The 17,525-nt window shown below is 34.2% G+C and overlaps 1 protein-coding gene across 13 annotated transcripts in view; it reads left to right on the top strand.

Annotated features, from left to right (window-relative positions):
* KIF21A (kinesin family member 21A) overlaps positions 1 to 17,525 on the top strand; it is a 149,314-nt gene that overhangs the window by 84,056 nt on the left and 47,733 nt on the right. For 7 of the 13 annotated variants that reach the window (XM_045465116.1, XM_045465115.1, XM_045465117.1 and 4 more), the window contains exons 8-12: positions 4,017 to 4,212; positions 4,608 to 4,797; positions 5,165 to 5,228; positions 10,524 to 10,727; positions 16,282 to 16,320. In XM_045465116.1, the coding sequence (XP_045321072.1) occupies positions 4,017 to 4,212; positions 4,608 to 4,797; positions 5,165 to 5,228; positions 10,524 to 10,727; positions 16,282 to 16,320 (693 nt within the window). The remainder of the gene's footprint in view (positions 1 to 4,016; positions 4,213 to 4,607; positions 4,798 to 5,164; positions 5,229 to 10,523; positions 10,728 to 16,281; positions 16,321 to 17,525) is intronic. The other 6 variants (XM_045465114.1, XM_045465113.1, XM_045465112.1 and 3 more) reach the window with 1 other exon arrangement.

The following is a 17,525-nucleotide window of genomic DNA, read 5'->3' as shown; positions in this document are numbered from 1 at the left end:
AATTTATTCCAAGTCACTTGGCTTGTAAGCCTAATAAAATGTTGTTGAAAAGTAAATGCTGTCTTTTAAGTAATTACAAAGTAATTAAATATTGATACTTTTTACAGTTTTCTAAAATTTGGTATTTCTTTACATGTGGAAAACCTGTTTTAATGTTAATTGAATGAAGTACAGGATGTTTGCTGTTTAATAATTTTGCCAGTATCACTGATATTCCTTTTTCCATACTTTGCATCATTCTGATATGTTTCATCAGCTAAACTCATTCTTCTGGTAATTCATTCCTTTTCATAAACATTAACATGTTTGCTTTACAAGTGGAAGCATTTTTGGCATTTCAGTTTAATCATAGTGTAAATCAACAAGTTACAGACAACCACAGTGAAGCTTCAATGTTTTCAATGGTCTGACACATTTATTGGAAAGATCATTAGATGCTGTAAAATGACCTGGTAATTAGACTTGCAAACTTCATTTTTAAACAACTGTTATTCAGAGAGTTTTGATAATGTTAAATCTATGTAGCTTTAGGGGTAAAGTTTTGTTTTATAGAATTCAACAGTATTATTTTTATATGTCTTCCTTTTATGTAGTGTTTGCATTGTCTTAACCTCATTTGTCTCCATGCATATTCTGTGTATGGGTGCAATATTGCTTCCTTTGTTGTATTTTTCTTTTCCTCTATATTCTTAGGCTGACCTTTAGTATCGCTCTGGGTCTTAAGACACCAGTTTTTGTTTTTTCCGCCAAATAGATGTTTTTCAAGTTTACTAAATTGTAGCTCTTTCCTATATTTATTTCTTAGCTGTAAAACAAAGCAGAGATGATAAATGTCCTCCCCTTATAATTTTCAGTACTTTCAAGTACTTCAGTACCTCCGAAACTTTGCTTGCCCTGTAAGCAGTCTGAGATATTTGCACTGTGGGCCTTGAATTCCTCTGGAATTTCAGATTGGCTGCAGCTAAATACAGATTGGCTACAGTCTCAGATATCCCCCACCCATTTCCATACTGAGTGCTAACTCTTCAGTAGAAAAGACCCCTTCTAAGTCTATCCTTAGTGAGCCTCAATTCCTGCTTAAAATTTTGAGGTTGAACTTCTAGTAAAAGCATTATATTTTGTATAAGGCTTAGTGTACAGAATAACTTTGTTTTGTAAAGTTTGTACAAATTACTCTTTTTAAAAAAATGTTTATTATTTATTTCTTTTGAGAGGGAAATAGAAGCGGGGGGGTGGGGGGGTGGAGAGAGAGAATCCCAAGCAGGCTCTGTACTCTCGGCACAGAGCCTGATAGGGGGCTGATCCCATGAACAGTGAGATCATGACCTGAGCTGAAATCAAGAGTCAGAATGTCAATCAACTGAGCCACTCAGGTGTCCCTGTACAAATTACTTTTAAAGAAAAATTAGATCAAAGGTATTTTGGGAATAAGTTGTATCTATTTATGTGTATAATTTAGTGACTTTTTTTTTTTTTAATTTTTTTTTTTTCAACGTTTATTTATTTTTGGGACAGAGAGAGACAGAGCATGAACAGGGGAGGGTCAGAGAGAGAGGGAGACACAGAATCGGAAACAGGCTCCAGGCTCTGAGCCATCAGCCCAGAGCCTGACGCGGGGCTCGAACTCACGGACCGTGAGATCGTGACCTGGCTGAAGTCGGACGCTTAACCGACTGCGCCACCCAGGCGCCCCTTGACTTTTTTTTTTTTTAACTGAAGCTGGCTTTCATAAATTTATAATGTTTAATATAACATTGCCACAAATTTATAGGAAAAATTTTGAAAAATACAGAAAAATATAAAGAGCAAATGAAAATAAATTATATTTCTATTACCTATAAGTAACTACTGTTAATACTGTGCTGTATTTCCTCCCTAATGTATGATATATGATATAACATGATAAAATAGTATATAAGATATATAACATAATAATCTATTTAATTGATATGATTTCCTTTAAAACAGAGTTGTGGTTTTATATAAACTTTAAAAATAAACAGGTTTAATGTTTTCTTTGAATTTTTCATAAATACAACAAATTTCACAAATTCTTGAAATTTGTATCTTTGGGATTTTATTTAATATGTGATCTTTTCCTTATATAATAGACCTTAGACTCTCTCATTACTGGTTTTCACCATTCTTCTTGAGCACTTGATCCCAGTGCTTCTTAAAATATTTGTGAAGGGGACATTCTTCTATCCCACTCCTCAATTTGTGGTGGGTTAGTACTGTTCATGATTGTACTCAGCTTGCCCATTTATGACTTACCATGTATGTTCAAACACACTTGAACTGCATTCAATATACCATCATTGATTACAGCAAGTTCAAATGTTGTAAAAGTCTAAAATGTTTACTCTCAATTTCTTTATGTATTGTGAATATGTAACAAATAATTTTCATACTGGCACCGAACTGGGACTGCACTTTGAGTAGTCATGCTCTCTAATCAGTGTCTGTAACCATCACTCTTGCTTGATTACCTTATCTTCTTCACCAAAAGAAAGAGCTAGAGATGCACAAATTGTTTTAACTTTCTGACCTCTAATAAGTAAACATTATGTATATGTGACACACATCACAATTACTAATGACTTACTAGGTTCCAATGTTACACAATGTATACTGAGCAACAAACCTTGACCCTTATCCTTTAGCAGTTTAGGGTCTAAGGATTGGGGTCTATCAAATTTAAGTAAAATAATAATAAAATCAACAAAAAAGAGATACACAAAGGATATGAAGAAAAGAAAGAGAGTAGGCTGAGGATTGAATTCTTAGACTAGATGATACCCGAGTTGAATCTTGAATAATAGTAAGAGTAAATAAGGATGAACAAGCATTGACAAAGGGAAAGAGATAGGTGGAATGGAGCCCGTTATAAAAAGTTTACTATGAGTGCTATGTTGAGATTTATAGGGGAAGGTGGGAGTGGAAGCAGACCAAGAGGCTACAGCTTAGAATTGATAGGCATGCATTTCCTACCCAGGTGGGTGAAGTAATTCCTTAAAACTGCAGTTCCTATACATTTTCCAGTGAAGTGTTTATTATAATTGCCATGTCTGTTTCATTGACAGACATAATAGCTGGGCATACCAAGCATTTCACTATCCTATTATTTGGTTGGCAAAGTAATTCATCATGACCATAAAGTACACTTTTCCATTTTTTTTTTTCTGTGTAATCTAGCTGAAAACTCAAGGAACTTTGACCACTCAGTCACAAATGAGGTTTTATATTGTAAAACATGTGGATATACTAAATACTCTTCTTGTTCAGATGATAGTATTTTATGTAAATTTCTTTACTAATATAAGAATCAGTATACCAGTGATTAAATAAAAAGAATAAAAATGGGGGCACCTGGGTGGCTCAGTTGGTTAAGCATCCGAGTCTTGATTTTGGCTCAGGTCTTGATCTCGTGGTTTGTGAGACTGAGCCCCACACAGGGCACTGTGCTGACAGTGCGGAGTCTGCTTGGGCTTGTCTCTCTCTCCCTCTCTCTCTCTCTCCTCCTTCTCCACTTGTGCTCTCTCTCCTTCTCTTTCTCAAAATAAATAAATAAGCATTGAAAAAACCACTGCAAGTAAAAAAAAGAATAAAAATATAAAATCCTGAAATATGAAGTAAGTAATGAAATAAATGATTTTTGAATGTTACTTGTCATATTATGGGTAGGTTGACTTTTAGAACGATTTGTTTGCATTGCTTCAGAACTATTTTGTAAAGAGGTGTGAAATATATGCACTTATACTTTCTCAAAGTATTTTGGGTAAAAGAATGATAATAAAACCTCATTTCCCCCAATTTTACCTAAGTAAAAAATCTTTTTCCTTAAGATAGTCTTAAGGCATGAGGGCTTTTAAATTTGTTTTTATTTTTAAGGTAGTAGTATCAATCTTTTGGTATCCTAAAGAGAAAATACTATTCAAATGGCAGGATATTAAAAAAATGCTTATTTCAGCATTTTACTTTTATCTGTAAACCGAATTATTCTTTTTAACTTTCAGCCAAACAATCATGATAGCATGTGTTAGCCCTTCAGACAGAGATTTTATGGAAACCTTAAATACCCTGAAATACGCCAATCGGGCTAGAAATATCAAGAACAAGGTGATGGTCAATCAGGACAGAGCTAGTCAGCAAATCAACGCACTTCGTAGTGAGATCACACGCCTTCAGATGGAACTCATGGAGTACAAAACAGTGAGTGAATGGGTTTGACTTTGCATTTTGTGGTAGATCTTGCAAATGCAGTGGTGTCTTTTTGTGATGGCTTGTACATATGTGTCTCTGGAGTCTCTTGTCTATCAAAATAGTGACTTCCTTCCTTTTGGAGATCAAATTCTTTAGTTTTCCTTGTGGGTGACCTTTATTATTGTTCAGTGTATCAACCTGACCAACCTCTTGTTTCAAAAGCCTTCTTATTTCATCACTTTCTTTAGTGACAAATGTACCACAGAGGGATGTAATAGAGGGAAAAAGGTCTCTTTTGCCTTGAGGCTGCTAAAACAAAAGGGCTCTTCGTTTAAAAGTGCTTAAACAAAACTCTTGTATGTTTAAGACCCCTCAACAAACCAGGAAGTGTTTTCCTTTTCTAGGGTAAAAGAATAATTGACGAGGAAGGTGTGGAAAGCATCAATGACATGTTTCATGAGAATGCTATGCTACAGACTGAAAATAATAACCTGCGTGTAAGAATTAAAGCCATGCAAGAGACAGTTGATGCATTGAGGACCAGAATCACACAGCTTGTTAGTGATCAGGCCAACCAGGTTCTTGCCAGAGCAGGTATGTGTGGAAAATGGGATGAATGAGGGATTAACTCTTGGAGAGCAGGGAATATTCTTTGTGGTCATTAATTACTTGGAATATTTAAAGTAGAAATATCAAACTGTGTATAAACAGTCTGAGATTTTCAGTTAAATACTTAATTTGTAAATAATACAAATACAAATTGTTTCTTGAAGAAACAAAATGTACCCTTTGCTTTAATAATATTATTTTATTGTCTGCTTATGTCATTAAGAGTAGGAAATCTGCTGTATGAATTGTATATTAAAGCATTATTGTTTTGTTTCCATAACTTTTCTTTTCTCCTATTCTGTTTTGTTGAAGTTTTTAAAGGAAATTCTAAAGTTCATATTTTATCTTGCAGGTGAAGGGAACGAGGAGATTAGTAATATGATTCACAGTTACATCAAAGAAATTGAAGATCTCAGGTGCAGTTCATGTTCTTACTATGTAATGCACATGTTTTGGGCTTTGCAGGGTAGCAGTATTGCTGTGTGTTAAGCATATTGTTTAGTAACTGTTCACAGTGATATCACAGCCCTTTGATGAGGTTAACTTTAGGAGAATAGGTACTTATCTTTCCCATAATGTTATATTCCAAACTGCTTTTCTCCTTCCTCTTCCCATGTTCTCTTTCTATATTATCCTCTTCTCGTTGAGAGCTTACCCAACCTGACACACAGGATGGGCATAACTCGTATCTGTGAGGTTACCTTTGGTGCTTTCGCTCCCTGTGCCTCTTTCCCTGCCATTTGGGAATGGTCAGCATAAATAAGTCATTTCTAATTTTTTAAATCTGTTATTATTCTTGTTCATTTCTACTTCTCCAGCTGTTCTTTGTGTGTGACTTATTGAATCCTGACCAATTTTCCTGCCTCTCTGGTACACACAGAGGCTCCTCCAACACTCAGCTTATACAACATAGTACAAATGCTCACTGTATGTGAGGCACCATGCCATGGACTGAGCAACTATGACATTAACAAGGAGTTTACAGTCTAGGTGGGGCGACTTACATAAATAGTAAATGGAATGACAGAAATTAGTGAAAAGAACACCCATGCCTGGTGTGGGAATGTGGAGAAGACCACTGAATTCAGACTTGAGTACTACAGGTCAGAAAGCAGGTCAGGGACACAACTCATTTCTATAATATTTTCAGGTTCCATGGTCCGCTATGATGGCTGAGCTACTTTCTCTTGAAGTAAAGATCCATGGAGAGCATCTAAGGAGCTCAGATCTCATTTCTGCTACCCACTTGCAGAAAATAACCAAGTGACCAGACCAAGTGGATATCATCTTTCACAGCCACCCTAACACTGTCCCATCTTGTATTCGTGTGTTCTTTCTCTTTCCTTTGAGCTGTTTTAGAGATTCTCAGAAACAAGTGCTGTTTCCATTGTTTCTGCCACCACAAGGCACACTGAATCCCTTAAGTGTTTTAAAGAAGTGAAAACAGAGGTGCCTGTGTGACTCAGTTGACTGAACATCTGACTCTTGATTTTGGCTTGGGTCATGATTCCGGGGTTGTGGGATCGAGCCCTGTGTCAGGCTCTGAACTGAGCGTGGAGCCTGCTTAAGATATTCTCTCTCTCTCTCTCTCTCTCTCCCTCTCTCTCTCTCTCTCTCTCTCCCCCTCCCTCCCTCCCTCTCTCTCTCTCTCTCTCTCTCCCTCCCTCTCTTCCTCTCCCTCTCTCCCCCTCTCCCCCTTTCCCCTTGCATTCTCTCTTTCTCTCTCTAAAAAAAAAAAAAAAAAAATGGGGCGCCTGGGTGGCGCAGTCGGTTAAGCGTCCGACTTCAGCCAGGTCACGATCTCGCGGTCCGTGAGTTCGAGCCCTGCGTCGGGCTCTGGGCTGATGGCTCAGAGCCTGTAGCCTGTTTCCGGTTCTGTGTCTCCCTCTCTCTCTGCCCCTCCCCCGTTCATGCTCTGTCTCTCTCTGTCCCAAAAATAAATAAACGTTGAAAAAAAAAAAAATTAAAAAAAAAAAAAAGTGAAAACAACTAAGATATCTGATGTGGTTGTAAAGTTACTCAAATAACTGTTACTTTTATTTGGCAAATATGTATCTCTAAAGTTTACCTTTTTGGTGGAGACTTTTGGGGCATTGGGTCCTAGGTCTAGTCAGTAGCTAATCTGGACTTATAGTTTCTATCCTGTGTTGGCAGAGCTTTTTCTTGCCTATTTCCCAAAACCTTTTTTCTGATCTCACTCTGTAGACCCCGTCTTTACCATTCCTTGAGACATAACTGATATCTCTTTGAATTCTTGAAGATTCTCTTTCTCTTTCTAGGTTGCTTCTCTTTATCTCTTTTATTTCTTTGGCTCTGGTCAACTGTTAAGGCTAATTCTAAGCTCTGGTTCTTGTGCTCTGTTTCTTCTTCTCCTCCTTCTTCTTTTTTTAAAGTTTTTAAAATTTATTTATTTTGAGAGAGACAGAGACAGAACAAGTTGAGGAGGGGCAGAGAGAGAGAGAAAGAGAGAGAGAATCCTAACAGGCTCCATGGTGCCAGCACAGGGCCTGACGAGGGGCTCAAACCCACAAAACTGTGAGATCATGACCTTAGCTGAAATCAAAAGGCAGGTACTTAATCAACTGAGCCACCCAGGTTTCTTCTCTTCTAAGGACATATCTAACCTAGATTTCACTTTAAGACAAATGGCTTGACTAGTGTCATTATTTCCTATCAAACAGAACCGTTTCTACTCCATCCAGTGGCTAAATACAACATCTAATATCTTCCTTTTTCAGACCATTCTTTAAGCCATTTAGAAAACAGAGATGACTCTTAGGCTCTGAGTTCAGTGATCAAATCTTTCTTGGTGTAAGTTAATAGTTTGTTGTGCTTATCCAGAATTCTTTGATGGCTCTTTAATTAGGTGTATCCCACTCCTGAGGGTAGTCTTCTAGAATTACAAGACTGCAATTTACAATTTAAAAATAATGGATGTATGGAATAAGCATAAATGAGCTTTGAATTTAAATGAGATTACCTGGGTTGATATTTAAGCTTCTATTTATTAATAAGTGTGTGACCTTAGGCAAGTTACCTAACATCTCTGAGCTTTAGTTTGTTCATCTCTAAGAATAAAGTAATACTTGCTAGTCTCCAGGAGTTATCGTAGGGCTCAAATGAAAGAACAGGATTTCATAGTGTAACATGGTCCAAGTTCTCATACCGTGTTTTTTCTACTAATTCCAACTCTAATCCATATTTCTTTCAAAACTTTTTCTTCAGAAGGCATTTATTCACAACTCCTTTAACATAATGCACATTTATGTTGATGCTTTGCCACTTGGGAATGTTTATATTTTATATTTTAAATTTTATTCTAGTTGTAAAACAATACTAATTTCCTTCTAATAAATTTACATGTCCCATTAGTTGTTGTGAAATAATAATGGGTACTAATTAATTAATTCTTGGTTTTGGGGGGTTTAAAATTTTTGCAGAAAGTTTTGAGAAGATAAGAAAGTATAAAAAAAAGTCATCCATATTGGTACCATCTGGTAGATCTGATGTTAACATTTTGATATATCTCTTCAGTGTTTTTTTCAATGCACTCTTTAGCAAGATTGACATCAGGGTAGATATATTCCTTTGCTATCTTTTCTTTGAAGTGTGACAAGATATGAACATTTTTAAATGCTGTTAAATAATTTTTTAACATGATTTTTGCATGATTCCATGAGGTACTATTTTGTCATTGTAATCGATTTAACTAATCTACTATTTGATAATTATATCATTTCCAACTTTTTGATAACAATAGTTATTATTCATTAAATACATTATCATTCTGGTAGGGAAATGTATTACTTTCATTCCCATTTTACTAAGGAAAGAGTAGAGGCTTTTAAAGACTAGTAGTCCATGATCAAGTGAGTTACAGAGCTGAGATGCAAACCCCCTTCCTAAAGGGGTCTGTATACTTCCCCTTATGACTGACTGTTTAATTTCCTATTAAATGAAATGCAGGCAGCAGGGTGGGTTGGTGAGTGGGAAGACAAAGAGAAGGAAGGAGAGAGTTGCTATAAAAAAAAGCCCCAAGGGAACTTCTGCTAATGTGTCATGGGCTTTGTGGAGTTGGTCCCTAAGGGGTTCAGCTTTTATCAGTACAAGCATTGAAGAAGCATTGAGTATACGCCCACTACTGCAAACCTTAGATCATCACAAAAAAGAACTTGTCCGATTATTATAAGAATGAACCGATACAAGGCAGGACATTATTGATAGCTAACTTATTATATTTTCATTTATTCTTAACATTCATTATTATGTACCTGGGCTATATTAAAAATACAGAAAAGTGTAAATTTTGACTTTGAGTTTTTATAGTTAAACTGGCTTCTTATAGTTAGGTTATGCTCCTAAATAAAAACATGACACCATCATATTCAGAATTTTCCTTAAAATAACTTTGAGATCATTTAACCTGGAAGTTTGTACACAGAAACTTAACCATTTTAAAGTATTGTATTGTTATTCTGCTCACATATGACACCAGACACTGACTTCAAATATATATTCACTGACGTATGTACACTGTATTTATAGCTGAATTCAGCAGTCATGAATAATTTTGGTAGACAGTGAAAAAGCACAGAGCTGACTATGTCTTATAGAGCTTACAATTGCAAATTAATCTAGCATATTTCTCTGAAATACTTGAATATATGGTAAAAGTGCTTTGCAATATAGTTTTGACACAGATACAGTAATAGTACTTTCTCCTTACAGCCCTGTGTCAATCACCCTTGTGCCAAATTGACCTTGGAAATCTATTATATTGAAGTAGATAATTATATTCTTGATCGTTTAAATGAAATAGAAATAAAGGACTGGTCTAGTGGACTCTGAATCCCTTTTTGTTTCAAGAGTCCAGCTCTTTTAGAATCTCATCATTCTGTGTTTTTTTGCATATTACTGACAGAACATACATTATTCTCCTGTCATTGTTAGAACTGCTTGAACAAACAAAAGAATGTTTTCAATTATCAAACTCAGGTTTCCTTGGAGATACCATCTTTTCCCACACCATGTTTAGGAGCCAGATGTCTTTCAGCCAGTTAGGGGCAAGTTTGACTAACTATTCCTTACAAAGATTTGGAAATGCTATTATAGCATGATGAATGAGGAACTGAAAGAAGGGGGACCATGCTGCTTGTAGATTTTAAGTTTAAATGATGGGTTGACAAAGCAAGGTCTCTAGTGCCTACTGGCCAGAATGCAACTAATCTCATTACCATTGGCACTTTTGAGCACTAAGAATGTTATTTCCAATTTATAATTACTTATTCAGGGAATTAAAAAAATCCTAAACATTAATGTTTGTGAGCACATTTATTTTAAAAAATGCTAGCTTGTAGCAATGTTGAAATACGTTTTGGAAAACTTTTTGGCGTACAAAACAGCATATTTAAAACGTTCCCCAATCAATTCCTAGAGTAGTCAGATTCGTAGAGACATAACGTGTAATGGTGGTTGTGAGGGGCTGGGAGGAGAGGGAGATGAGGAGTTAATGCTTAATGGGTAGTTGAAGAAGATGAAAGAGTTTGAAAGAGTTCTGGAGATGGATGGATGGTGGCTATGGTGGCACAACAGTGTGAGTTACTGTGCTGCAGAACCATACACTTAGAAACGGTGCAGGTGGTAAAGTTTATGCTATGAATTTTATTACTACAATAAGAAATGTTTCTTGTTTAAATATTTTTATTCACTAGGGCAAAATTATTAGAAAGTGAAGCAGTGAATGAGAACCTTCGAAAAAGCTTAACCAGAGCCACAGCAAGATCACCGTATTTCAGTGGATCATCAGCTTTCTCTCCTACTGTGTTGTCCTCAGACAAAGAGACCATTGAAATTATAGATCTAGCTAAGAAAGATTTAGAGAAGCTGAAAAGGAAAGAAAAGAGGAAGAAGAAAAGGTAGTGTTATAAAATCACTGTTATATGAATCCCTGTTTTTCTTACTTTTCAGAATATCTTAATTTGCAATTACAGTGAGTATACATGGTTTCGAAGTATATTAATGAAAGAAATGTCATTTAAATTAGCTGACAATTGCAATGATAAACTTTTAATTGTTTATCTCTACTTGTACGTAAGAAAAATAAGTTTAATTATAATAATATGGTAGATTTTTAGACTATGACAAGGTAAACTTTCTATTAGAAATTATTTTAGTTTTTGAAATAGCTGCTTTTGCATTCCACTCATCTTTTCTGCAAAGCTTGTTCTACCATTACAACTCACTGTTTTCATTTCTTTCTCATTTTCTAATGCAATTAAGTAGTCTCCTGGATATAATCTGATTCCTGTCTAGATTAGTTTAACTAAAGGCTAAACTAATCCATCAGACTGTCATTTAATGTCATTTGGTCTCTTCAGTATTTTCTGCAGGGCTTCTAATTTGATTATGTCAAAGTTATTTATGCTATTTTAGGCTTTTTGAATCTTTCAGCAAGGAGTCACTCAGCTTTTCACCACTGTTCTAGGCTTTCTTTTCCTTGCATCCTGATAATATCTTCCTCTGAAACCAACTGGGTGCAAAGAAGAGGAAAATAAAAATTTGACCACTTGTAATGTGTGGGTGGTTAAATAGTCACAAATTCTTTATGTGTCTACATACTGATTCTGTGGTGCAGTCACATTACCTACTAAACATATTTTGGATATGCCAGTCAAATTAATTTTAAGCATTTTTGGCTAGATATTCAAAAGTGGGCACAGCTATCAAATGGTTTGTTACAAGAGGCTTGCTTTGTAGAATTATTATTGGCATTTAAACTGCTTTGCTCAGTCTACTTAGAAATTTTTTAGGCAACCAGGCATTTCTTCCTTGAACAGTCAGTTGACTAAAGTAATTGGAGGTTTAAATTTTTCAAATTAATTCTGCTGTGGTGTCCTTGAGTTAAAAAGGAATGATTTGAATAATGAAAACAAGGAGTTACACATTTATGGTTAGGAGGCATTGCAACTGAATTTGCATTCTTAAGATACTAATGTCTTAATAGGTGTTTTTCATGGATGACTGATTATGGCAGCATTAAGATACATAATGATTAGCTTTAATGCAAGGCTGTTAAAAACAAAACCGTGATCACAGAATTATATGATCCAACATACTGCTTGAGTGAAAATGGGGCTTTTGCTCATGACTTACTATTTTCTTGTATAATTCAGTTCTATAGTTGGTCAAAATATCAAATGGTTTGATTTGTTTTTAAAGGTCTTGGTGGTTTGTGTTCATAAATAGTAACTATAAGCAAGGTCTGTTTCTCAAGGTCATGAGCTGATTCTGCTCTTTTGTTTTGAGGTAAATTTAGAGATGTTACCGTAATCATGCGTTTGGTATGAATAATGAAAAATAGGGATCCCAATAGAAACCTAGGTTGTTTTTGACATGTTTATAGTGATCATATCTTAAAATAATACTTCTGATAGAGGTTATCTTTGTGACAGTGCAGGGCAGTAAGCATTTTGATTATAGTACTGGAAGAAAAACATTTTATTATTAAGATTTGTCCCTGTTGCTTTTAAGATAAAAAAATTAAACAGCTGTTATTTCAAATTGAAAAATTGATAACTTCAGTGATTATGGTAGATGTAGTAATTATTACGATAAAAATAATAGCAGATATTATTGCTAAGAAGACCTCATCGAACAAATGTATTTAAACATAAGAACCCAAGTGAAAAAATAAGTAATTTTTTAACAAAAAGTGATATGAGATTAAAAAATTTTTGATGGGGAAAAAAATTAAACTGGATAAAGTAAATTTAGAGGTAGTGCCTTAATTACCTGTGGGAAAAAAATGAGTGATAGCTTAGAATGAGAAAAACAAATTAGTAGCTCATAATATGATACTTCAGAAAAGGCTTCATAAAGCATTTTTATATACATGCTATAATGTGTCTTTGTAGAACTAAAACCTACATAATGTAGTATGAACCTAGAAAGGAAAATTTTTCTTGCATACCATAAACTGTGTGAAGGCCTTTAGAACCAATTTATGCATTTATATTTATATATATTTATATCCATATAGTAAATTTAATAGTTTTTCTTACCACACTCCATTCAAACCTTGTTGTGGATTTAAACATGAAAATGAATACTGTTTTACTTAGCTTGATTAAAGCATTTCATTAATCATTGTTAACTTTGCTGTAGATCCCAATAACTTTTAGGTTGCATGTAATGTAAATTCCTATTTTTAAAATGTAGGCAAGCTGTCATTTTACCTAAAGGGTTTTCTACAGGTTGAAACAAACAAATAATAAACAAAGAGTTCCAGAAGTATTTAGAATGACTGCAGCTTTACTGAAGTTAGTGTTTAGTCTTCTATAGGAATTCTTTGGAGACAGTAGTTCCTGTTTAGGTGTATTGATTCTGATTGTGTTGTTTTACATCCCTCATATTTATTTTATTCATCAGAGAGAGCATTGTAAAATTTGGGTTCTGCCTCAACCCTACGTACAGAATAAGTTCATTTAAAAAATTCTTTGGAATTTGGGACTAATTTTTCTCTAGAAAATGTTATGATGACTCACATAAAGTGATTTTTACCCATTTTGTAGTGTGGTAAGAGCAATTCAGAAGGGAAGAGGAAAAGGAAAAAAATGGAAAAGAAACTTTCTCTCCTTTCATGGATGTAGGCAACCTTTGGAGGAAAAGTGTGAATTTGTGCCTTAGCATCCTTTTTATTCCATCTGCTGACCCCCTGTGTCCTTATGCTACCTGCCTTGCTCCAGTCAGCTCTCATGTAATTCTACCCCACTCCAAACGAACTATTTCCAATTCCAAACCCATCTATTTCCTTCTCTCCTCCCCTTAAATTTACATTTGGTAGCAAAGCCATCTGGCTAAAGGCATCCGTGCCAGTGGAGTGACTTATAACCAATAAGCCTCTTTTTAAGGATGTTTGTAATTGTGAAAGAGGAACCATTAATTCAAATACTGAGATTTTGGACAGCAACCTCATGAAGGAAAAAAAAAAAAGATCAAGTTATGTAAGGAAGATTTTTACCCTCTTTTAGCTGAGAGTTTCCAGGATCTATCTGGGGATTCACTTATGGGTTCAGATTTCCTACGCTGTCCTCATTCTCATAGCTGCTTTCTTTCCTCCCCACTAAAGCCACAAATTATTTAGAAGCTCCATTTCTTTTAATTTACTGTGTTTTTTATTTGTCAGTTTTTGGTTGTAGTGACTATGGGGCCTCTGATAAAAGTTAAGTGTTGGTAGGAAGAGTGGTAGCTGGGTTATTTTTATGTCAGAAACTGCATTTATGTTCAAGGAGGATGTCATAAGTCCCGTTTTACATGAAAGTTTAATTTTCTTCTGCATCAAAGTCTTTATCAAATCTACAGCTAGCTAATATCTGGAGGTTTAAGGTTTATTCTTGTACCTGTGTGTGCATATTTTCTATTGAGCTATAGAATCATCCATATGTATAGATAAGGGAGTGTAACAAAATCAGGTAAATAATTGAAGAGACTGTATTACCTATTTTTCAGTAACATAAAAGTTAAAATTGTTGGCAAGGTTTGTCATTCTCTCTCTCTCCTCTTTTTTTAAATGTTTACTTATTTTTGAGAGAGAGACACACACACAAAGCATGAGCAGGGAAGGGGCAGAGAGAGAGGGAGACACAAAATCTGAATAGGCTCCAGGCTCTGAGCTGTCAGCACAGAGCCCAACATGGGCTCTGTTGACGAACCGTGAGGTTGTGACCTGAGCCGAAGTCGGACACTTAACCGACTGAGCCACCAAGGCACCCCTCTCTCTCCTCTTTATGGAAGAAACAGCCCTTCTCCATGTGATGGAATGAAATGAAGTAAAAACTCCTTTAAATTATGGAGAAATATCAGATTATTATTTTTCTGCCCCTCCACTGTCTTTTGAACGATTTGTCACAATGTTCTTCCAAGTAACAATTGAAGAGGCATCCAAAGTTTATCTACTTATTAGCTCATGTCATCCATACATTTTAATACAGTCCTCTTGTGTAAGGTAAACAAAAATTCTGCATATTAAACACAGGAAATTTAAGCTCTTTGCCAGGAAACCATATCCTTTGAGCCACAGTGGCTCATTTTCATCAGTATAAGACTAGATTAGGCATTATTCCCCATGTTTTTGGATATCTAGCTTTAAATGACTTGAATTATAAAAAAAAACTTTACTAATTCATCAGACTGCATTATCCTTGTGTTTAGTGGTGTCAGGTTGAAACTCTAGAAACACATAGATTTCTTAGGTGATGGCTTTATTTTCCTTTTTCTAGCCATTATACTGGAACTTTTGATCCCTATTGAATATCACTCTAGAATTTTTTCCCAGAAAGATTGCTAGTCTCTTCTTATAATAGCAATATATAAGTTGATTGTGAAAACCAATCGCAGGTGCAAGCACATGAAAATAACTGGCTTGATGAAATAATTTATACTTAAGACTCAGTCTTTTCATTTAAAAATATTGATGATTCTGAAAAATATATTTGGAATTCTGGTGAGAAGTGTGCTATATCAAGATTGCTATGTGCTTAATCAGAGCCTAGCACATCTATCTTTTTGTTTATATGACAAATATTGGTATTCAGTACATTCCATTGAGTAAAGATCCCCAATTCTGTGTATTGGGTATTGTTTAAATTATATTTCAAAGGTTCTAAGTACATAGTTATAATTTTTCTTATACGTTTCTGATTGAGAAACAATCTTACTAATGGAAAGTACTACATTCCCCATTTTATTGCCACCTTTGCCTTAGTCCTTTTGATAGTGTCTAATTATTAGTACAGTGATATGACATTTTATTTTCATTTAATAAAATTACAGTTTTCACTGACATCATAACAACCATATTCATTTGACTGTAACATCATTTCATACATAATTTTGAAATAGAAATTTTTTTTAGATTTAGTGAAGTTCACGTGTAGTATATTAAAAATAGAAAAGAAGTTTTAAATGTAGTTTTCTAGTATGTAGCATTAATGGTATTTTCATATTATGGTAGAAAGGCATTACTTTTTGACGTTCTTTTAATGATGCCATGAAAAAGTCTTCTGTGAAGATTTAAAAGGAAGAGGATATCATTGAAAGTAGGCTTTTGGGGGGAAGCTGAGAAAATCGATCCATTTTAAAAAGATTTAAAAAAGCAATGGCATCCAAACACTCTCAATACTTACCAAGTTATATAAACTGAGACTATGCATTTAATTGCTGAATAGCTTCAACTGATAGTCTATATATTCTTCTTAGATATAATGCTGCTTGTTTTTCTACTTACTTTTTATTCATTCAAAATGTATTGCCTTTTTACTGTGTATTGTCCTTTGATGATATCTTTTAAAATTTATTTTAAAGTCTTCAAGCTCATGTATCATTTTTACCTTCTTACCACTTTCGCTTTTTACTGTCTGGTTTGTCCTTCATTGGCTTGGCCTTCCAATACTGTGCCTCGTGATTTTGAAGGCTACAGAAACTTGAGGAAAGCAATCGAGAAGAAAGAAGGTTGGAATATTTCCCAGGTTTTTTATTAAAATGTCATTTAAATACTTAGTTGCCATTCACAAGGAAATGTGGTTATAGAATTATAGATTGTTTCAGACTAGATTAGCTTGGTGCTCCTAAAATTAATGATGATTTTATAAAATTGACAAATACACCAAATGTATTTTTAAAAACAACTTTTTAAGAATAAAACCCTCACAAGTTACATGGATTAAAATTCAGGCAATTTCATGTGATTTCAGAATAAATTATCCTAATTATGATAGTGCTTAATGACTTACCTTTTTTAGGTTAAAAATGATGCCCCCCAAAACTCACCATTGACTTTCAGAATATATCTTCCAGAAACTTGTGAGCAGACTGGGAACTTTTAATTGGGTGGGAATTGAGATTTTGTTGCAGCCCATGCTAAGTCACAGGTGGATTTTTCTCTCCCTCTTTCTTATTTTGTATAATATTTGTATATACAAATGTATTTGTGTACAAATATAGATGTATTTGTATATATGAATATTTGTAATATTTGTTGTTGGAAAACAACATTAAATGGCAACAAAGCAAAAGGAAACTATGGCATTACTACAGATAAGCTATCCAAGACATTCTTAAGTTGAATTATTAAAACAAGTGTTGCTTTTAATATGTATTTGAGGTGAGTGTCAAAATGAGATATTTTCTTTTCTCATTTAAGTTTGAGCAAAATTTAGACGCACATTTCTGAACTTCTTATATAATAAAAATTTGCGTTTTAGTCATTCAGAATTATAGTTATTTAAACCAGGATCAAGTAGTATTTTACTTATCATAACTTCTCTTCATAGATTTTTCTGAATAAACCTCCAGATTATATAATCAAAATGATTAAGAAAATAATATTTAAATATTTTAGAAGCACCAGTTTAGAAATTTCATCTCTTTCTTAAAATAAGCTGTTTGAGAACTTTTACTATGTAATTATCAGTTATAGTAATATCTTATTTTAAATATGAAAACTTAAAAATTATATTTTATTGAAATTATTTAATAGTTTACATCCCACAATTATATTCCACATATTATATAGTATTCAACAATACCTATAATTTATTCTATAATTCTATAACTTATTTAAAGTATTTAATAATGAGAATATAACTCTAATTATAAGTTGTACTAGAACTCAACTAATTAGTATATTTAGAACATTATATTTGTCATTAGAATTA

Source organism: Leopardus geoffroyi, chromosome B4 (genome assembly GCF_018350155.1).
Source record: "Leopardus geoffroyi isolate Oge1 chromosome B4, O.geoffroyi_Oge1_pat1.0, whole genome shotgun sequence".
In the NCBI taxonomy this organism is placed as follows: domain Eukaryota; kingdom Metazoa; phylum Chordata; class Mammalia; order Carnivora; family Felidae; genus Leopardus; species Leopardus geoffroyi.
This window is presented reverse-complemented; position numbering and strand designations above follow the sequence as displayed.